We start from the raw sequence: 23,674 nt of genomic DNA, 5'->3' as shown, positions 1-23,674 counted from the left end.
TTAGCATAAAATGGCAACAGGTGAGCTCTTCTGTTTTGGAGCAATGGAGGCCAATGTTGTAAACAGAGGCAGAGCCAGAGCCAGAGGAGTGAGAGTAAGAGGAGGACGATGGGGAGGACGAGGACGAGGACGAGGACGAGGAAGGCCAAGGACAATCATGTCTGATGAGTTCCGAGCCACTTTGGTTGACCATGTCTACTCTCACTACAAAACTGCAGTACTGCATATCAATACAGTACTCAATGAGTACAGTAGTACAGTATTACCTGTGGACTGTTTTGTAGGACATTGTGTTTCGAGTATTTGGGAAATGTATTCCTACACAGTATTTACAGTATTGCACTCTTTGTATTGCAGAACTGAAAGATTACCAACAAGAGGTGGACGGGGCCGTCTTCTGTCTCCTGAACAGCAAACAGAGATCATGAACATGGTTCTTGAAAATAACGCCATTACCTTACGACAAATATAAAGAAAAACAATAGAAAACAATGAGATATTTCAAAATATTGATAGGGTAAGTTTATCAACGCTGGACCGTGTCTTGCACAGAAATAAACTGAGGATGAAGCAGGTCTACAGGGTGCCATTTGAGCGCAATTCAGAAAGAGTCAAAGAATTGCGATATAACTATGTGCAAGTACGTCCTATACATTCCCACCCTTGATGCATACTGTCAACATTGTATAAATCATACATATTTCTTTCTATTATATTGTAATCATAATGATTGTGCTTCACAATAGTGACCGCTCCATGTCTACTTCTGATATTGTCATGTGTGTTTCAGAGAGTCCTTGAGCTGGAGGTGGATGCAGTGGAGCACCAGTTCTTCTTCATTGATGAGGTTGGATTCAACCTCACAAAAAGACGAAGGAGGGGAAGGAATATAATCGGCCAGCGTGCCATTGTTGAAGTCCCTGGCCAGCACGGAGGGAACATCACAATGTGTGCAGCGATGACCGACCATGGCATCATCCATCACCATGCTACCCTTGGCCCCTACAACACTGCCCATCTGATCACATTCCTGGACACCCTACACAACACACTCATTCCACCAGATCAGATAGACGGCCCAGAGCAGCTCAGGTACGTTGTCATTTGGGACAACGTAAGCTTCCACCGGGCTGCTCTGGTTCACTGACCACCCACGCTTTTCAGTTGTTTATCTCCCTCCATATTCTCCATTCCTCAATCCTATTGAGGAATTTTTTTCTGCCTGGAGATGGAAAGTGTACGACCTAAATTCAGAAACGCGTATATCCCTTTTCCAAGCTATGGAAGACGCATGTGGAGATATAGCAGTTGATGCTTTTCATGGCTGGATTCGCCATGCTAGGCAATATTTCCCCCGCTGCTTGGCCAGGGAAAACATTGCTTGTGATGTAGATGAGGTGCTGTGGCCAGACCGAAACAGAAGAGAGGATGCAGCATAGTTTATTTTGTTTTGTTTTTTTTATTATTACTGTAACTGTATACAGTAAAATCTTCTGCACTGTATGTGCAACTTTGTGTCGGTTGGGATGTACACTGTGTACATTGTTTTGTGGCAAAAATAAAACATGTTTTTTACAGTATATTTGTGTGTTCTGAGTATAAAAACAATATTCTAAAGTATTTTACAACGCACTTATGTATTTAATGTCTGTAGTAACTGTAACACTGAACAAAAAGTCATTATGATGAATGGAGAATGGTGTTTTACACTGAGCACATCAGTGTTTAAATGCTTTTTTTAATTGTCTGTTCATATGATAGTTTGTGTGTGTCATCTGAACACAAAATGGCCTTTTGTGAAGAGATAAAACTGTTTTGAATGTAAAGTTTCATTTTGCAGGAGATTTGAAGGGTTTTGCCCATTGTGTGTGTGTTTGTTGGATTTGTGTGAAGAGTTCTGAGAATATGAGGCATGTTTTCAGAAATGTGTGTAAACAATCCAGAAAAACTGTAAGTGTCTCCCAGCTGACCCCCCCCCCCCCCCCCCCCCCCCCCCCCCCTCAAGTGTCCACCATATTGGATCAGTCCATTTGCTGCACATGTTCAGAAAGGTCCAAACAGACAGCAGCAAACCATTTGAAAAGAAATGATGCAAAGAGCAGTGTTGCGCTTTAGTCGCTATATTTAGCGACTTTTCAGACTTTTCAGACCCCTCCAGCAACGCCTAGCGCCAAATCTCTGACTTTTTTCTGCTACTGGAGACTTTGGAGACAACATCTAAGAGCAGCTAACTCTGCTCTCCAGAGCAAGTAGATTGGTAACCCCGTCTCCTGCTCTCCTCTATCTTGTCTGCTGTCATCAGAGGCGTGCACAGACATTTTGGGGGGCAGGTGCTCAGGAGGGGGGGGAGGGCACTTTTTAGCGCACGTGTAACACTTAATTATAAAAAAAAATAAACGCATGTTGAATGAAATTTGACTTTTATTTGTAACATTCTCAAAACGTGAGTTTTCAATGGAAAAAAGTCACATCACCAACAGAACAGACTAAAGCATACTTCTTTCATCTGGCTCATCTCCCTGTTTTCCCTCACCCATCTGTTGTCCCTCATCCTGGTCTTTTTCTGTCTCTGTGTCTTCCCTGAACTCTTCCTCATCTCCTGTCCTGTTATATGTTGATGGTATAGAGCTTCCCTGCTGTGACTGGCTACAATATATTAATAATAACCATCATGACAATAATAATAATAATATTGATAATAATAATAACTAGAAAAAGCTGTTTCGGAGAAACATCAAAGTGGGAATGCTTTTGCTGAATGAAAAAAGCTGAAATTTCCTGAAGAACATATGAAAATGTGATAGGAAGTCATCAGAAAACTTCAAACTGCAGAAAACAATTGAATCATCTGAAGATTTTGTAGGGTAGAATCATTTGGCAGTAAAATGGCAGAAACAAACTCATCTTAAAAGCTGCACAGCCAAACCATACATGATATCAAAAAATGTCTTGAATGTGGGCACTAGAAGGGTCTTAATATAATGTCTCCCAAGTTTCTAGAAAAATGTATAAAGAAATTTTGAAGGGGGGTTTACCTACTTTCCAGAAACATGTCAGGCGCGTTATGAATTAGCAGCAAACAGAAAAGCTTAATTCCTGTCCTGAAACAGAGCAGAATGAAGCCAAAGTTCACAACATAGGCTGAAAAGTATGAAATTAGCTGAAGTAGAAAAGAAATTACAAAGAAAAACTTTAATCTTATCTGGTTGAAGAAAAAATTAGTAGCTTAAGGATGGGAAGTAAAATGTTGAGGAAGATGGTATTGAATAAGTATCAAAATTTTGAAATCATATGTGGAAATGTCAAGACTTGGCAAAACAATTGGAAAATTATTTAAAATGTGTCGGTTGATCAGCATAAAGAAAACAGTGTCATCCTTAGAGGATTGAAAATCTACAAACCTATGTGCAAGACTGACCATGAGAAGCAGAGGAAGGACAGATAGAGAAGCTTATAGAAAGAGAGCTAATACCACTTAAGGAGCTGAATTTATAAAAAAAATTGAACCTGCATGTTACGAGCCGCTGTGGTAATGAAAACACCGTTGGCAGGCTTAGGCTGCATGTTACAAGGTTAGCAGATGCTTTATTACAGTGTAAATCTTAGAACCTGATTAAGAAATATGCACTGAGGTGTGTGGTCAACAGGCCTTGGTAGTGTAATTTGAAGAAATTGGTTGAATTTGGGTCATAGCTACAAGCCATACGGCACAATGAATGAGTGTGTGTAAGGAAGAGGCTTTTATTTTGTAGAGTCCCTTTAGTCTTATTTTGAAAGTCTATCATGGATGTGTGTCAAGGGAAGGGTCATGCCCTGCAGTGATATAGAATCCATTTCTAAATATGAAATCACTGGTTTTCCATGTTATTGGGTGAATAGATGCTGTATTAGAGCGTAAATGGGAGACTTTTATTGTGAAATTCACTCTGGGGTATGTTTTGAAAAGGTCCCTAGAGTCTAATAGAAACAAACTGGTAGAGTTTGGGTCATAATGCTGAGCCATTTGCATCAATTAATACGCGAGTATAATATAGAGGCTTTTATTTTGTAGGGTCACTGGAGTCTTATTTTGAAAGTCTAGCAGTAGTGTGTTGAGAAAAGGGTCAGACCCAGCAGTGATACTTGATGACTTTCCAATCATTAAATCACTCTTTTCCCCTGTTATTAGGGCAGTAGATGAAGTGGCAATGGGAGGCTTTTATTTTGAAATTTGCTGTGGGGTGTGTTTTGAAAACCCCCCTAGAGTCTAATTTTAAAAAAGTGGTTGAGTTCGGATCATAATGTTGAGCCATATGCTGGGAAAAAAATATGAGTTTAATGTAGGGGCTTTTATTTTGAAGGGTCCCCGGAGTCTTATTTTGAAAGTCCATCAGGGTTGCGTGTGAAGGGAAGGGTCATGGCCAGTAGTCATATTGTATCCACTTCCTAATGTTAAATCAGTGTTGTCTCCCTCCATTAGATTAAAATGTGCTGTTTAAAGTGGTGGAGGTAAAATCTCTTTGAAGCACGGTTACCTTGACAACGCTTAACGAGCCTGTCAGTGACAGAGAGACATGCGCTTCACTTTCGTTCCTTAGTTCTCAGGCTTTTTTGAATGGGATTATCAGCTCCGAACAAACGAGTGCTGAAGACAAACCGTAAATGGTATCTAAAAAATTCTTTCAGTCTAAGCGAGAGCTATCCTTTGTCTCCGTTTGGGGTAACTTTCATGGATGTAGCTCATTCACAACCTTAATGGGAAGGAGAAATATAAATGTTTGAGAAATCCTGCTGGTCTCATTGATTAACATGCAGCACAATGGTAGAGCAGAACTCTCAAAAGCAAAACTTTCCCTCCGAACAAACGAGCGGTGAGCCAAAACCGTATTAGGTATTCAAAAAATTCTTTCACCGTGAGCGTCAGCCATCTTTGGACTACAACTGGTGTAACTTTCTTATTTCTACAATATTTCGTCTAGGCGTGGTGACGATGTAAAAAAGTGTATAATTGTCAAAATCTCGATTTTGGTGTTCGGACAGATTTGTTACCCCCGAACAAACCTTTTTCCTAGCTAAACGATAAAAGATATCGACACAATTCCTTCAATGTGAGTGCTAGGAAGGTCTGAGGAACAACTTTAGCAAGGCTCATGTTGCTACGTCGAACGGTTCCCAAATGGGAGCGATACGAAAAAGTCTGTTGTTTTGAATTTTCAGTTCGGATTTTCAGAGAGCTCTCATTGGATTTCTATTGAGGAAGTGTGGACTTCTTCGTGGTCTGGGCCAAACTGTCGGAAAACCGTAAACGCCACACAAATGAGGGTTATATTTCCTGAATCCTGACAAAAATCCCTACGTTTTGATGTATAATTTATTTCAACTGAGTGAAAAATGAGGGACTGAGAACAATTTGTTCGGAAAAACCAGAACAGCTCAAAAGCTAGAGCACGCACTCTAGCAGTTGAAGAATTCCGTCCATAGACTTCCATTATAAATCTGAAAATCTTTAAAATTTCTTTTAAAGTTTGAATCTTCACTGAAGCAAAACTGTAAAAGTTAGCAAAAAGCTGAGATAGATAGTAATAGCAGAAAGATACGGAAACATTTTAAAAGTTGAATGGTGTTTCTAGCTGAAAGTATGCTGAAGTAGTTAAAGGGCAAAGTAGCTGAAGATTCAGTGGAATTTTTGAAGTTTTACATGTATTTCAATGGGACAGAAAAAGTCATAAAAAGCTAAATATTTAAAAAAGTATAATAGCTGAAGTTATCACAAGATACAGCAGGATGGACCAGAAGAAGCTGAACGTTTTGATACCAAATTTGTTGAAATCGGCTGAAGTATGGGGAACTAGTTAGAGACGGAAAAACGTACGGAAAGTATAATAATAATAACTAGAAAAAGCTGTTTCGCAGAAACAGCAAAGTGGGAATGCTTTTTTTGCTAAATGAAAAGAGAAAAATTAGCTAAAGAAACTGCGAGAAGGAAAAGAAGCACAAATTAGCTGAGGAACATATGAAAATGTGATAGGAAGTCATCAGAAACTTCAAACTGCAGAAAACAATTGAATCATCTGAAGATTTTGTAGGGTAGAATCATTTGGCAGTAAAATGGCAGAAACAGACTCATCTTAAAAGCTTCACAGCCAAACCATACATGATATCAAAAAATGTGTTCAATGTGTGCACTAGAAGGGTCTAAATGTAATGTCTCCCAAGTTTCTAGAAAAACTTCTAAAGAAATTTTGAAGGGGGGCCACCTACTTTCCAGAAACATGTCAGGCATGTTATGAATTAGCAGCATCCAGAAAAGCTTAATTCCTGTCCAGAAAGAGAGCAGAATGAAGCCAAAGTTCACAACATAGGCTGAAAAGTATAATGTTAGCTGAATCGGGAAAAAAAAAGAGAAAAACTTGAATCTTATCTGGTTGAAGAAAAAAGTAGTAGCTTAAGGATGGGAAGTAAAATGTTGAGGAAGATGGTATTGAATAAGTATCAAAATTTTGAAATCATATGTGGAAATGTCAAGACTTGGCAAAACAATTTGAAATGATTTAAAATGTGTCGGTTGATCAGCATAGAGAAAACTGTGTCATCCTTAGAGGATTGAAAATCTACAAACCTATGTGCAAGACCGACCATGACAAGCAGAGGAAGGACAGAGAGAGAAGCTTATAGAAAGAGAGCTAATACCACTTAAGGAGCTGAATTTATCAAAAAATTTAACCTGCATGTTACGAGCCGCTGTGTTGATGACAGCACCGTTGGCAGGCTTAGGCTGCATGTTACGAGGTTAGCAGATGCTTTATTACAGTGTAAATCTTTGAACCTGATTAAGAAATATGCACTGAGGTGTGTGGTCAACAGGCCTTGGTAGTGTAATTTGAAGAAATTGGTTGACTTTGGGTCATAGCTACGAGCCATACGGCACAATGAATGAGTGTGTGCAAGGAAGAGGCTTTTATCTTGTAGAGTCCCTTTAGTCTTATTTCAAAAGTCTATCATGGATGTGTGTCGAGGGAAGGGTCATCCCCAGCAGTGATATAGAATCCATTTCTAAATGTGAAATCACTGGTTTTCCATGTTATTGGGTGAATACATGCTGTATCAGAACATAAATGGGAGACTTTTATTGTGAAATTCGCTCTGGGATATGTTTTGAAAAGTTCCCTAGAGTCTAATAGAATCAAGATGGTAGAGTTTGGGTCATAATGCTGAGCCATTTGCATCAAGTAATGCACGAGTATAACATAGAGGCTTTTATTTTGTAGGGTCACTGGAGTCTTACTGTGAAAGTCTAGCAGGGTTGTGTGTTGAGAAAAGGGTCAGACCCAGCAATGATACTTCATGAATTTGCAATAATTGAATTGCTACTTTTACCTGTTTTTAGTTCAATAGATGAAGTGGCAATGGGAGGCTTTTATTTTGAAATTTGACATTAAGCGCATTTTGAAAAGCCCCGTGGAGTCTAATTTTTGGTTAGGTTGAGTTTGGGTGATAATGTTGAGACATATGCTGTAAAAAAAATAAGAGTATGATAAAGAGGCTTTTATTTTGAAGGGTCCCCGGAGTCTTATTTTGAAAGTCTATCAGGGTTGCGTGTGAAAGGAAGGGTCATAGCCAGTAGTCATATGTTATCCATTTCCCAATGTTAAATCAGTGTTGTCTCCCTCCATTAGATTAAAATGTGCTGTTTAAAGTGGCAGAGGTAAGATCCCTTTGAAGCTCGGTTACCTTGACAACGCTTAACGAGCCTGTCAGTGAAAGAGAGAAACGCGCTTCACTTTCGTTCCTTTCCTCTCAGGCTTTTTTGAATGGGAATATCAGCTCCAAACAAACGAGTGCTGAAGACAAACCGTAAATGGTATCTAAAAAAGTCTTTCAGTCTAAGCAACAGCTATCCTTTGTCTCCGATTGGGGTAACTTTCATGGCTGTAGCTCATTCACAGCCTTAATGGGAAGGAGAAATATAAAGGTTTGTAAATCCTGCCTGTCTCATTAAATAACATGCAGCTCCATGGTAGAGCAGAACTCTCAAAAGCAAAACTTTCCCTGCGAACAAACGAGCGGTGAGCCAAAACCGTAAAAGGTATTCAAAAAATTCTTTCACTGTTCGCGTCAGCCATCTTTTGGCTTCGACTGTGCCAACTTTCATGTTTCTACTAAAAACTATTTGGCCACGGTGATGATGTAAATATTTGCATTTTCTGAGTTTGAGGATTTTTCTCAGAATCAGCGGTTTCCTATGCCCGAACAAGTCAGCTAAACAGCTAAACCATAAATGATATTGAAGAAATTCCTTCAATGTGAGTGCTAGAAGGTTCTGAAGATGTTGTATACCAAGTTTCATGTTAGTACATCAAATAGTTAATAAATGGGAGCGATACGGAAATATGTATCGTTTTGGATTTTGTCTGTGATTTTTGGAAAATCTCTCATTGGATTTCTATTGGGGAAGTGTGGACTTCTTCATGGTCTGGGCCAAACTGTTGGAAAACCGTGAATGCCACACAAATGAGGGTTATATTTCCTGAATCCTGACAAAAATCCCTACGTTTTGATGTATAATTTATTTCAATTGAGTTAAAAATGAGGGACTGAGAACCATTTGTTCGGAAAAACCAGAACAGCTCAAAAGCTAGAGCACGCACTCTAGCAGTTGAAGAATTCCGTCCATAGACTTCCATTATAAATCTGAAAATCTTAAAATTTTCTTTTAAAGTTTGAAGCTTCACTGAAGCAAAACTGTAAAAGTTAGCAGAAAGCCGAGTTAAACAGTAATAGCAGAAAGATACAGAAACATTTTAAAAGTTGAATGGTGTTTCTAGCTGAAAGTATGCTGAAGTAGTTAAAGGTAAAAGATGAAGGTTTAGCTGAATTTTGCTGAAATCTAAGAATTCTACATGCATTTCAATGGGCCCAAAAAAAGGCAGAAAAAGCTGAATATCGCGAAAACTACAAAAAATATCTTTACCAAAAGACATAGCAGAATTCTCCTGAACAAGCTGAACGTTTTGATACCAAAATTGTTGGAATCAGTTGAAAACTGCGGGACTAGTTAGAGTCAGAAAAATTACAAGTGAAAAAGTGGGAATGCATAAGCATTCCCACTTGATAATAGCTTTAACAAATATGCCACATTAGTTTAAATAATGGGCTATTAGGGCAACATGACTGGAAGTCTTGTCACGTGGATATGACTTATGGTAGCCTACAAAATAATAGCTATTTTAATACCTGCTTCACAAACCACTTAAAAATAAAATGTGAACAGCTTTTAAGATTTTTCAATATGATTAACCCTCCTTTCTTGGCATTGTGCTGCAATTACTAAATCAATATACAATTAAGACAATAAAGAGACCAAAATGTGTTAATTTATGTTGCCTAACAAAACCTATACAACAGAAAACGTTTGTCTTAACACATAGATTTGTACAGAAGAGGATTAGGGCCACTGAAAAAAAAAAAAGTTAACTGATTTTTAAATTTTATTTCAGTTTAACATGGGAAAAAAGTCAGAATTCTGACTTTTTTATTGTCAGAATTCTGAGATTAAAGTCAGAATACTGAGCAAAAAGTCAGAATTCTCAGCAAAAAGTCAGAATTATGAGAAAAAAGTTAGAATTATGAGGTTAAAGTCAGCATTCTGACTTTTTTCCCATACTAAACTGAAATAAAATGTAAAAATCAGTTAACTTATTTTTTTTTTCAGTGGCCCTTATCCTCTTCCGTAGATTTGCAATTGCAAACTCTACCAAAATTATTTGTAGCCTATGTGGTCGTCCTCACGTTATCTGTCATTGATTTGGGCCACAGTGTAAAACTTTCAGAATCAGAATCAGGTTTATTGCCATTTTTAGTGAAGGAGTTCACAAACTAGGAATTTTTTATGGTACAATCGTGCAACATGAAACATATAATATGGAATAGGTAAATAAAATTATAAAAATATCTAAAAACTGTGGGTATACGTCATGCAATAAAATAGACTAATGTATACACTTAAGATAAAAAAATATGGATACAAAATATGAAAAGTAAAATAGCATCTTACAAGGAGACAACTAGTTTATCTGGTGACCAGTTGGCAAAATGCGTGTTTGGTGCTGCTGAATGAGACATTTTAATGCCCAACAAAATGATTCTGCTTGATCTGTATATTACCTGGCTAATGGGGCACGGGAGAAGCAGCCTGTCAGCGACCGTTCCTGCTATCTGAAAACTGCTATGATGCTGCGCATCTGGCATGCCCTGCGGGCGACCGAGCGAGTTCACGTGACAAAGGAAGAGAGAGAGGCTGGTCGGGTGTGCGCAAGTAGGTCGGTCATTTCGGGGCATTGTTTCAGTCGTTTTTAATGGCTCAGGTTTTCAAAAGATCATTTCAAAACCGACCTCAGTAAAATATTAATAATAATAAAAAAAAAAAAACGAGTTTCAAAAGGGCATTTTCTTTGATAGAGGGCAAACTTCCTAGTGCTTTAGCACCACCTAGTGTCTATGTGTGCACGCCCCTGGCTGTCATGATTCATGCAGCTATTATTTCATCCAAATGAAAAATGGAGAACAGAGAAGCAGATCATGGCTTGTCTACAGTGAAAAGAAGGACTGGGTTATTTACTTTGGCCTTTTTGGAAACACAGGAAGGAGCAATCAGCTAAGTGAGCTTAGTGCTTGGAAAAAATCTTTCATTCCTTTAGAGACAGCATGAAAAGTCAGCTGAGTACAAAACATAGAGAGGAAAACGAGAAGAAGAGAGGGACAAGAAGAGAGGGACACAACCTAGAACAGATAATGGATGTCTATTCTATTAACATTTCTCTATCTGTAGAATGGGGCTGTTCTATGTATTGTCTTTTCAATTCAGAGGGCCCCTGCCTGTCTTTGCCTAGGGCCCCAAATTTCCTAAATCCGCCCCTGGCCTGACGTACATCATCCCCATCATCTTTTACTTTAAAATAATTTAGTGCAACATTTTATAGCTCAGCAGAGCCTCCATTATGCTGTGAAACATGACATTTCTGCTGTTGCAACACAAAGCAGAAATATATGCAACGACGATGATCTTGCTATCCCACTAAACTGAGAGGTGTTTTATATTTTAAGCACGAAAACTAGTGCAACTATCTAATAAAAGAACTGTTTAAACACCGTTGCTATGGTAACTAGATGTTCTGACTCTTGACCTCAGTATTTTTTGGGCCCTGCAGAGAATTACACTAATGCTTAACAGCATAAAAGAGAACTTGAGTAAAATAAAAGTTTTCAAATAATATCTTTATGCTAATAGGGTTCACTCTGTTCACACCAAGCCCAAAATTGAGACCCATTGGATCATTTTCCTGGATTAATAATCTGCTTAGATTGATGTCATAACATCTTTTTTTAGATTTTTTTTTCTTGAGTCATTCTGGCGTAAACCTTTCAGTGAGCTTTAGATGGTTTCTGCTGTAGAATCACAAACTGATGGCTTTGATTTTCTTTTAAAAGAAAAGTTTTGAAAGTACTTTAAATAGGAAATCATTACATACAGTTCAATAAAGGATAGGCGTTTTTAATTCAGAGTTATTTTCATGTGAATGTGCTTTACTGGAGGCATCCATGTTTGTCAAAGAACACTACTGCCACCTACTGGTTAGTGACGTCACGGTGCGGTATCGGCTGTTGATCAAGTCCCAGTGCTGTATCTGGTGTTTGTCACAACGCGCTATTATCCAAGTCATCTTGAAAACATTCTTCTTCCAAATGTTGGCTACATATTACGGGTTTTTTCTCTGGCCAGAAGTTCGATGGCAAATCCTCCCTCTTCAAGTTGGCGATCCAACGACCAACCCGTCCGTGGAGGATCAGGAATCAGAAAGGTGGATAACTCTTTTTTTTCACTTTTACCCAATGTATTCCAACATCCAGCTGCCATGCACGTGGGCATTGTCAGTTTCACTATAGCTCTGGCGAATTTAAAGAAGCCAATTAACCTAACAGTCATTTTTTTTGGACTGTGGGAGGAAGCCGGAGTACCCAGAGAAAACCCATGCCAGCTCAGGGAGAACATGCAAACTCCATGCAGAAAGACCCCGGGCCAGGAATCTAACCCAGAACCTTCTAGCTACATGGCAGCAGTGGTACCCACTGTTCCACTGAGCAGCCCAGGATAATATAAATCATATTAAGTTTAAATATAATTCATGTTAACTACAGCTTTTCACATTGTTCTATTAACAGGCTGCAGTTTCCCTGAATGTTACTTTTCTTATTGAAATCTGAACAGCGTGTAGGGACAATTCAACATGATCATACAGTCAGATTGGTTAAATTTTTTTTTCTTCTACTGTACAGCTTAACTTTTACATGTTTGCTTCTTCCAAACTGCTCAGGTGTGACAGTAGTACTAACAAGTAAACAGAAAACACTTAAAGTTTCAAATAAAAACTGAGTTTTCCATTTTTGGCACAATTGAAGCATTCTTCGTTTTCTTCTTTATCCTGATGAACCTATTAGTGGTTTTCTAGAGTTTATTCCAAGAATTTAATGTTTCAGAATCCAATTAAAGAAACCTAAAGCTCTTATTTACACAAAACACTAAGTATCGTGTAACAACAAATTAGGCAGGTGATCCATCCTCACTAAAATACTAATTAATTGACCTCTGAGATACAACTTTAACTTACAGTCAAGTGTGTTTTACTTTGCTAATGAAGATTAATAACCTGGTGGGGGAAAATACAAATAGAGCAAAGAGAAGCTGAATCTATTCCTTAGACGGAATGCAACAGTTTAAATAGAACTGTAAAATAGAGATATTTTCTGCACCTAAGTCATTTTAACTGAGTTCTTGTGCCTGTCGGGTTCTAAAGATGCTTACATGTAAAATGAGGAAACCCTGTTATTCATTTGTATTGTATTACTAGAGAAATAAAGAGTTTAACTGAACCGTTTAGGATTAAAATACTGAGTCAGGATTTTTATTTTTTAATTAAGCATTTTCCTCCCATAATGAAGAACTGAATCTGTAAAACAGCGAAATCAGAACAATCTATTTATGGCATTAGAAAATAATTTATCTGCGTCTTTTTTTGCAGAGAAAAAGATAAAATATCTGTGATGCTTGGAAATAATTGACACATTTTCACTCGTAAAAAAAAAAACTCGTGAAATCAGCAGTTAATGAAATACTAGAGGAAGCTATCAGAGGCCAGAAACATTTTAATTCATCTTTGGACGCCTTCTGTGCTAATTAAATGTTTTGAACCTTGGCTCATTAAAGATGTTCATCCATCAAAGGAGGTTTTTAATGACGAGGAGGAAAACGCGAGTCCTGCAGCAGCTCCAGAAACGATTGCTGATGCACGGTTGGTTTTCTGTTCACCTTTTCCTCTGATGTGTCCAGTTTTCCCACCTCTGCTTTCAGACGTGTTGCTGAAAGGCCTCTGCAGTGCTGACAGCTGCTTTCTCTGCATCGAGGCTCTACCGCTGCAGGTTTGGTGGTTTTTCTGAGCCATAGTGGGCCTTTCAGCTCAGCCTTCTCCTGTTCTTGGCGGGAGTGATTGACAGCTCACTCAGGCTGGAGGACAAGTCGCCCACCTAGTGAACGTCATACTGTGGGGGCGCCAGGTCCATTGTGCTCCCAGTGACAGTGTGTTACAGCTGCAGAGGGAGGTGGAGGGGCAATGTGCATCCAACCGTGATGAGAAGATAATGGGAAAGCTAAGAGCATCATTACGTCTCTCCTCCCCCATTTATCCAAGAGGAACAGATGAAGTGGATGGATCTGGGAGTCTGTTAAAAAAAAACACCACAAAGCAGAATCCAAGAAGCTCAACATATTTTATTGCTTCGGATACAAATGTTTACAACTCTGGTCTGTGAGCGGCATCTAAAGCAGCCAAAACAAGCAGAAACTGAAGGATTTCTAGAAATTATTGATGAGATCAGAGCAAATCCAAAGCAGAAACATAAGAGGGAAGCAGCAGCTTGAGATAAAAAATAAAAATAACAGAAACACTGATCTCAGTGCTGTCAGGAAAAAAAGCTGCTTTGGAAGCAATTTTCCAGCTGAAGTCCTGGAAGGTTTCTTAAATAAAAAAAAAACAGGCAGACTTTTGCAAAGCAGCAGTTATTAGACTGTAAAATAAATAAAGGACATTTCAGTAGTTTGGTTTTGAAGACAAATCTCATCCCTGATGATTATTGTAAAAATGAAAAAGAAAATCCTTATCTATTTGTTCTAGGGTTGTAAAGAACCCCGGTTTGGACCCGAGGCTTGCGGTGCAGAGCTGAAACGCTTTGTTTATTAGTGAACATTTATTTAGTGAAAAAGATTTCACACCGAATGAACAGTGGTGTTTTAGACATAAAGAGAAAACTTGTGTCTATCTGGAAAACAATTAAAAACCAACCTTAAATAGAGCGGATGGACTCAGATTTCAGCTTTAAAAAACCTACAATTCAGTTTTCAGAGTTGATTCCTTCCCACTATCATTGCAACCCCCACCCCCTTACAGGGGAACAGAAGACCTCACCTGTTTAGCCAGGCCAACTATTCCCTATAACAACCCCCCTTTCAGAGACATAGACAGGTATTGGTTATTGCAGGCTATAAAAGAACCCAAACCCCCATTACTAAGGGACGGACCCGTTCGTTCGGCTCACTTTGCATGTTTTCTAAGCCAAAACGAACCTTTATTTTGGTCCACTCTATAGAGCCTCAAACTCTGTCCTATTTCTGACATTTTGAATTGAAAAAGCTTCCTGGATGGGAAGCGAAACATCTTCAAACTTGAAAAAAAAAAAAGTCCAGTGGATTGTTTTTTTTAAACTTATTTGGAATGACTATGACCTGGATGATTGAGAATCTTCGCTAGCAAAACATAATTAGCTGTTTCTCGGGGGTTAGGGTTATTTTGCTCAATATTCTTCTATCGCTATCAGTGCACATCTTCATTTGCAGCTCCGCGGACAGACGTTAAGCCACCCCCCCACACACACACAAACCCACAGCAATCACATCAGAGAGCTGCTACTAGAGGTTCAAAACTCTAATAATCTCCAAAAAATCAGCAGGTCTTATTTTTTTCTTTTACAATCATTTGGTTAAAAAGTCTAATTTTTCTTACCAGAAACTTTCGTTCATTAATTTGCACAAAAACAACAAGAAAATAACTAAAATGTACAAAATAAAAGAATAAACAAACCAGCTGCTAATCTGGCGAATGATAAAAAGAGTAAATGTCATTATATTTTGGAGCCAGGCTAAGGCTGCCAATAAGAACTGCTGACAGCTGTGGCTGCATAGATCTGCTTATTCCAGAACATTACCTGAGCTGGAAAAGAACAGAAATATATTAGTTTAAGTGGAGAAGTGAACCCAAGTACATACTTCCATAAAGATATCAATACTTCTAAGTATTATTTTGTTTACTGCTTCGGTTTACAGGGAACAAAATATATATTTTTTCTGAACTGCTATAATGAAAAACATCGTAATTTTTTCTGGAATCCCATGACTTCACTACGGTAGGATTTTCATTAGAATTTATATTACATTAAAAATGTCAGTGTCGTAACTTGCCTACCACCAGGTGGCGCTAAATGTTATTTGGAAAAGAGAACGTCAGAAAAATGACCAACTGCAGCAAAAAGGCTGAAATACCAGAAACCACCAGTAGGGGGCGACAATAACAAGATATCAATTGGTTCTCTATCAGATTTTAGAACAGGAGGACTGAGGCTGAGTCCGAACGTCCGTCCTAACCGCTCTGTAGATCTCTATATGGGGTTACCACTTTTTATACAAGCGTCGCAACGTCTAATGGATGAAAATGTAATGCGCTTAAAATTTCCCACAATGCATCTTGAAAAGTTGTGTCCATCCATGGTCACTACACAACCAGACATATCCCAGAATGCTTTGCAAGGGTGTCACTACTCGATCCGTACCATCAGTTCATTTGCTGAACCAGATGTACATCCGGTCGCGCTCAATTTTAATTTGTAAAAAAGACCTAAATTACATTTCATATTTAATGGGGTTAATAAATTATATCCCGAGAAAATAAATGCATTAAAATCCTTTTTTTTTTTATAACTCGTCTGTTCCCGATCTATGCAGGAAATGGGATCTACGCTACTTAAGGTAGCGAGCTTTTTCGGCTTTTGATTTAAACATAAAACATTTTTTTTTTGTCTTTCGAAGCTTTATTCTTTCCTTTTGTGTTAACATCATGGTATATAGTGCATAATCTAAGGAAAGAAAATAAAAAAATAAAAGATAAACATTTCCGATAATGCAGTTTAACAAAGAAAATGTAAAAAAAAAAATAAAATAAAAATTAAAGATTTGTTTTAGTATTCTTATAGTGATTTAAGGATAAAAAAATAAGTACTTTTAGCACATGTGCAAATGAGCTGATGGAACGGATCGTCCTTCCAGTACGGATCGAGTAATGACATAGTGACTTGTTTTAGGGGTGATAGAGAAAAAATATGGGCGGAGAATTACTGACACACAGTCAGTAATTTTGCAACAGTGAAGTGCTATCCATTCCTTTTAGGAGGGCTTCACCTAGAAGTTACAGGTCTAGCACCCCTAGTGGCTTAAAGGTACAGTGTTGCTTCAATCTATAAAAAAGATGCATGTTCAACGTCTCCACTGTGATTTCTTATTTTTTGCTGAGAAAGTCATGACAAAATGAGGCTGCTAGAGGCACATTTGGCTGCAGGAAACTGTTCCAGGAATCGGTGGAGTTCGCTGTGGCGTTTCTTCATTTCCACACCATCTGCAAGGGTAAAAATAAATTACCAAAGCGGAAACTTAAACCAAAGAAAAATATAAATTTAAGCATGTAGCCTGAACTTTTGGATGTGGTACAGGAGAGAGGGAGAAAAAAAAAAGCTCTGCATTGAAGAAATACAATTTAGTTTTGTTTTTAATAATTTTTTCCCTTGAGTTCTTAGTGATTTACCGAAGTTTGACGTAACGTCTGTGACAGAAACATCAGCAGGTTTTTTTTCTTTGTTTTCTGAACATTCCTGCAGTTGTTTTGAAATCAGAAGACATGATTTACATGAAAAACTTTCAGGACCCCACTATGGAAGTCCACACAGGTCCTACACCATCCAGAGTCCAAATTTTAAACTTTTTTTTTTTACTTTTAACAACATTCTTATGATTTTTCTTTATTAAAGTCTTTTGACTAAGGGGTTTTTCACTTGATTCATGCATATGTGAGTAATCATGATTTCCGCTGTCGTAGAAATGTATAAAACAATTATTTATATGCTGTATATTTCTTCTTCAGTAAAATTATACTTTTATTCTGCACCATTCTATGTTCTGTTGCATCATTTTTCTTTTAAAGAATAATTTTGATGAAAAAGTTTTGGCTATAACCTTTCGCCGAGCCAAATTCGAGCGAAATAAAGGTATAGTGGAGGATGTTCTTTTTCCAGGTGGATCATCAAAATAGGTGGTCCCCCTAACTGTCAATCATCCTGGTGATATGTTTATGTAAGCCCGTCCAACGTGCTCGTCCCCATTTTCACTCATCCGTGGCGAGTCTGACAAAGGAAAAATTGCAAATCTTCTATTGGAAAGTATGTTTGTATGAGCGATACAAACAGCAACTTTTAAACAGAGCGTGCACCAGGAGAGCAGGTACAGGGCTGTGCATGTGCATTATTTTTTTTATTTTTTAAGTGAGGAGGGCGGGTCTTATCAGAAATTCACAAAAATCCTCCTGTATCTTTTACTAAAAGCAAAAAGCTGATTATTATGCTGGTAATGTATGTGAACATTTTGCATTCACCTGTAAAGAAAAAAGAAAATGGTCTGATTTTCTAAACTAATTACATGATATAAAATAAGTAAAAACACGTTCTTATTTAACCAGCTATTTGTTACTGTTTGCATTGAAGATTTCAGAGCATGAGGCGCCTTTACTTCAGAAAAGCTTGTTTTTTGAGTTTAATTCATTTTTATTTTCTTTTGGGATAGGGTTAAGACACTGAGACACTAGGAAAATCCTCCAGTCTCTTAGGCTACGTTCACACTGCACCCTGAAGTGACCCAAATCCGATTTTTTGGCCCAAATGTAACCTGGATCTGATCTTTTCGTGACTGTCTGAACAACACGGATCCGATATTTTCCAATGCGACTCAGGCCACATGGCCATGTGGTCCTGAATCCGATACGAATCTAATCTTTTCAAATGCGACCTAATGTCTGAACGGCCAGGTCGCATTCATCCGACCTGAAGGCAAAAATAATACCCGACAAAGGTCACTATTCTGCGAAGAAGAGGCAAGAAAAACAACAATCATGGCGGGCGACGATGCGGAGAGCAGTATTTATGTTCAACCGTCTTGGAAAGATTGAGTTTTTAAGGTTTGTAAAGATGGCTAGATGCACTCCGGCACTACCATCCATGTTTACTTCAATTAATACAGAGAACACTTGCCTGTGACGTAGGGATGGAGCGGTTTATGAAAACCGTCCGAACCGTTCGGTTCGACTGTCTCGGTTCGGTTCGCGTGTGTTGCGTTCGGTTCATGCGCTGCTCCTTTTTCTCATAGGCGAAGCGTTTACACTCCAGAGCAGAAGGTGGCGGTACTGCGACCAAAGCCAACCACCAGTAGTAAACAAGAAGAAGAAGAAGCGAAGCAGCATAGCCGGGTGTAGCAGAAATAAATCAGTTGTTGTGGAGAATTGTGTGGGTATGGCGAGTGGGAAAGAACAGGAGTTGGAAGACGCGCCAGCAGCACTTTATAGGTCTGCTGTATGGGACCACTTTGCATTTAGAGTGACCTACGATGGCGGCGGAAAGAAAGTTGTGGATAAAAGTGCAACATTGTGCAACACGTTTTGTTTATGCTAACAGACACAACCAACATGTCAGGCTAACAATCAACATAAACCAAACCGAAAACCGTGACCACGAAACCATGAACCGAACCGAACCGTGGATTTGTGAACCGTTCCACCCCTACTGTGACGTCATTGCGTCCTCTACGGTGTAGGGGTGTAAATAATAATCGTTTTGTATCGATCCAACAGCCGATGATCCGATGCATCGACACGTCCGCAAGAGAATCGATTTATGTTTTTTTTTTTTCCTCCGGTCTATTTTTATCCATTTGCTCCTGGGCGCAATTCTCCCTCCCGTGCTGCGGTGGCGCTAAACCTATTTTGCCCGTCTGGACGTCTGGAGCCGAGGTATTGAATTGCACTCATTGCACAGGTTTTCTGCAGTATTTTTACAGTATTTTTTGATTCAACTTTTCTACTTCTGTGATTTGCTGTCGTTTCTAAAAAAAAAAAAAAAAACGCATAACAATATTACAGCTTTCATTGATTTATTTCAAACTTGAAACTTTGTTTAGCCTGCAAGGTGTAAAAAAAAAAAAAAAAAATAAAACACATAAACCGATTAATCGCATCGTGGTGTATTCTTGAGTATCGAAAATCGTTGGGTCAGGAAATCGATACTGAATCGAATCACCATGATGGATGTGAGTTACACCCTTACTACGGCGCATGAAGGACACTTGCGTTGTATGACTGCATTTCACACAGGAGGTCGCATACAAGTTGCATATATTTGCAAATGTGAACGGCAACGCAAAAAACGGATATCACAAAAAAAATACCGTAGTGTGAACGTAGCCTTAGTGTTGTTCATGTAATCACTATTAGTTTGTGGACTTTGGGAAGACACCTGTGCACTTCCTTCCTCTTCACTTCACAATTTCTCTAATTAAGAAAAACAGACCAATTTATTGATTTTCCAGGTGAATGTATTTTCCCTCTGTAGTAATTAATATGACTCAAAGTTTAAAGTAATAAAATGAATCAGCATCTCATGATATTCTAAGCTTCTCAGGTGCACCCGAATTTTTCGGTGGTATTTTTTCCAAAACTGACTCATTATTTAATCGTCTAACTTAACTTAGTTTCTTTCCTGACTGCAGTGATCAGACTGAAGCTGCCGTCTGTCCACAAGCATTCATTTTCTGCAGGAAATGAATGAAACTCACTTTGTTTCAATTAGCGTCTTTGCATACAACGAGCTGCATGAACAAGCAACATTAAAAACACAGAGTTGTTATTAAAGGCCTCGGCTGTGGCGGCGCTGAGCGGCCGTGTCTGTAAATCAGCCCAGTCCCCAGAATCCTTGGTGGCGGCCCTGTTACAGCGATGGTTGTTTTATCAGAAGGCAGAAAATTGGCTGGAATAAAATGGCTTTTTTTTTCTTTCAGTCTGAGCTGAAATGTTTTCCTCTTCAGGTTCTGTTTTGTTTCAGAGCTTTGGTTTGAGTGAAGCTGCAGTCGGTCAGTCAGGATTTTTTTTTTTTTTGTGCCTCAGAGGTTCATTTGCTGCTCTCTGCTTCTAAGGCATTCAGCTGAATCTACAATCTGTCATTTACAACATTTAGTAATTACCCCCCCTCTCTGCACACACCTCCCCCAGTTCAGGGTGCCTGAACGCCTCAATTCAAAGTCTACATTTCCTCCCAGGCATCAGCGTTACACGTACTCCTGGAGGCTGTAGTTGTCCTTGAGGTCTTTCTGAGGGAGTCTGGAAGGAGAGCAGAAGATCCTCTGCTCCTGGACCGGTTCTGCTTTCCCTGGCCTCACGTCTTCCGTCTGCAGCTGGACGCTTTTGTTTTTCTTCTTTTTGGGTTCCTTGTTCTCCACTTTCGCCTCCCGCCTGTTCTGCTCCTCGCTTTTCACCATCGGGCCGTTTGGGCCAGGCGAGGAGACGTTCTCCGGTCGCCCGGAGCTCCTTCCTGGACAGGACAGGCAGAATATCACCCCTCCAGCCAGCAGGAATCCAGCGGAGATGAAGGTGACGCACAGAGCTCCGCCGGGCTGGTATTTACTGCTGTCCGGCAGATCCGTGGTCAGGAAGGCGGTGATGACCTCGTTGGTGAACATCGACGCCGGAACCAGACAGAGGAAGCTGGCCAGGACGAAGCAGCCCCCCGCAGCGATGGCCGTGTGCCCCTTCGCTCGGTGGCTACCCCCCCACCGAGTGCATTTAAGCCCCAGGGAGGCGAGGCAGAGTCCGAACGCGGCCACCATGCAGGACAGCACCATGCCGGCCCGCATCATCTGCAGCGACGGCGGCAGCGACAGCACGGAGTTCTTCATGGTGCAGCTGAAGACACCGGAGCTGTACCACACGCAGTCCATCCACAGACCCTGCATCTGCGAGATGGGGGTCATGATGCTGGTCCACACGCTGATGCTCACCTTCCAGTTGGGCAGCAGCGTGGCCACGGTGGCGCCCAGGACACCCAGCAGCGCCAGGGCGAACGCCAGGATCTGAACAGCGCCGGACAGCATGGCTGAGTCGCGAGGGGGGGGGGACGTTCCGGCCGACAGCAGATAATTCCTCAGCACAGGCTCCAGCGGGCTGCAACCAGAGGAGAAATGAGAATTGGAGTGAGCGTGGGAGCGTGACGGACACACAGCTGAGGCTGCTGATGGAGCTGGACGGCTGCCTGCTTTAGTTACTCTGCAGCTCAATCGGTGATCATTGACACTTAATGAGGTGTTTTTAAAGCAGCAGCGTCCCTCTGAGAGCAGAAACTTGGACTGAAGTTATTCCTGTGGACAGAATCCCCTCCTGATGGATCCAAACATCTGAAAGAAGAAGAAGAACCTGCAGCCTTACCTGCTCCGAGCATCTGAGGAATGAGAAGACGGGGCGGGTTAACCACCCCTCCGCATGCCGTCTCCTTGGAAACCGGACAGCTTCAGCCCATCCTGCAGCCCGTCTCTGATCTGAGAACCATTCAGGAAGCTGGTTCTGCTCTCCAGCCTGAAGGTCACCAGCAGCTCTGACGGCGCCGCAGAGCAGCGTTCTTATCTGATGAGCTGACGGCGGGTGCGTCACACCTGCAGCGCCGCAGAAGCCCGCCGCCCCTCACCTGCGAGCGCCGCTCTTGGGTCGTCTTCTGCAGAATCTGGAGGGAGACGCCGAGCGTGAAGATAAGAGCTCATTTCCGATCGTTCCTGATAACATGGGCGGTCCTGCAGAACGCCGATGGGATCGTTCGTGCCTTTGGAAGCGTCCTCGTTCTGGTTTTGGTGATATAGTCGCTGAGCTGCGAATCAAGGTGAAGAATGGGCCACTGCAACACACTGATAAGGGTCCGCGGACCGGCCCGCCCACCAGCAGGGCCCGGCAGCCTGTTATTACCATAATCCTGCAGACACAGAAGGGAAACTATAAACACACATTTTGCTGCCTGCTTCCCTGGGAGAAAAAACAACTTTAAAGTCGGCAGGAGTCGCTTTGAGGCTAATTAATGTTGTTGTGTTTGTGTTAAAACTCCCCCCCCCCAAAAAAAAGGAAACCATAACAAAGGTTCTGGTTCCCACCGCCGATCCAGAGAGGTGACGTCTGTGATTTAATGTGGGCACGTCTCAGATTGTGTTGCAGCGGTTTGGGTTGGGGGGACTTATCTGCAGCAGCGCCGCAGAGAACCGACTGGATTCATGGAGGAAACGCTTTCAGCTGCTCAGGCTGCGGCTGATCGGAGCCAAAGATTAAAAACTAATTTATCACAGATTTCTGCACAAATCATCCAGTTAATCAAACAAACTTAATTAAATCTGCTTTTAATTGAATATCAGCATTTTTTTTTTCTGTGACCAAATAATTAAACAATCTGAAGCAAAAATTAAACATTTTATTTATAATTTGCACAAATATAAAAGTTTCAATGCAGCCATATATTAAATAAAATCATTATTTTTATTATGTAATTATTCTATTGACTTAATAAAAAATAAAAATAAAATGTTTTAAAAGGAAGAAATAATTTTTGTTGTTGAGAATCAGTAAAAAAAAAAAAAAAATACAAATTTTGAAATTATTTTGGTTTATTCACAATGAAATAAACTTAATATTTTATTTATCAATGATTCTTTAATCCGGAATCCTTTATTTATCATTTTAAATCCAATCAAAAGTAATAAAAATATATTTTTTAAAAATGTTAAATAAAGGTTATGCATTGATTTTATACAAGTTTTATTTGAATTAGCTCACATTTAAAAACATTTTATCATGTCGAATGTTTTCAATTTAAACGTTTTCATTATCATTTTGTTTATCTTTATCAACTGTATTATTTTTATCTTTATTTTCTCCATCAGGACATATTTAGTTGAACCCGGAGTCATTTTTCTCTCAGACATAATAAACTGTTTTCTTTGTTCTGATAAATTTTCCTGACCCGTGAGGAATGAATGATGCCGGCGCGTCGGCTCGGTTCGCCTGCGGCTCGATGCGTGGAAGCAGCAGTTTGATGATTGTTCCACATCCTGAACAGCCTGTTTTAACCTCCGCCTGCTTCGTGTCGCTCAACGAGGCGGCGCTCCATTACAGCAGCTCTCTGGAGGTTTAGGGGACGCCTGCAGGCCTTTGTTCTGTAACACACAGAGGACAAACTCACATTTTCCTACATTTATTCTGACATTGGTGTAGAAAGCCTCCGCTGCCCATTTTTGACCTTCAACAGAAGGTCGGAAATATTAATTTACTTTTTCTGCTTGTATAACATTTTTTAACAACATATTTATTAAGAATTTGTGAATCTCAGTGCAGATTAGAAGCATCTTTCTTTTTATGAGACTTTAAATTTCTCCATTTGTTGTTTTTTTTATTTAATATTGATTTTGATTTTATTT

General features: G+C 39.8%; 1 protein-coding gene across 2 annotated transcripts; it reads right to left on the bottom strand.

Moving 5' to 3' along the window:
* Positions 1–20,224: 20,224 nt before the first annotated feature.
* Positions 20,225–23,425, bottom strand: LOC119789399 (claudin-20-like). 2 transcript variants are annotated; one of them, XM_038294266.1, is made up of 3 exons: positions 23,221–23,424; positions 21,651–22,185; positions 20,225–21,389 (listed from the first exon to the last, which is right to left on the bottom strand). In XM_038294266.1, the coding sequence occupies exon 3, from the start codon at positions 21,317–21,319 to the stop codon at positions 20,498–20,500; it is 822 nt and encodes a 273-aa protein (XP_038150194.1). In that variant the 5' UTR covers positions 21,320–21,389; positions 21,651–22,185; positions 23,221–23,424; the 3' UTR covers positions 20,225–20,497. The 2 variants fall into 2 exon arrangements, with proteins under 2 accessions (XP_038150194.1, XP_038150195.1); XM_038294267.1 differs by having other exon boundaries at positions 20,225–22,185; positions 23,221–23,425.
* Between the last annotated feature and the right edge of the window lie 249 nt (positions 23,426–23,674).

This window comes from Cyprinodon tularosa, unplaced genomic scaffold, assembly GCF_016077235.1.
Source record: "Cyprinodon tularosa strain WSP-4 unplaced genomic scaffold, ASM1607723v1 ctg338, whole genome shotgun sequence".
Taxonomy (NCBI): Eukaryota; Metazoa; Chordata; class Actinopteri; order Cyprinodontiformes; family Cyprinodontidae; genus Cyprinodon; species Cyprinodon tularosa.
Note: the sequence above shows the minus strand (reverse complement) of the source record. Positions and strands in the feature narration are given on the sequence as shown.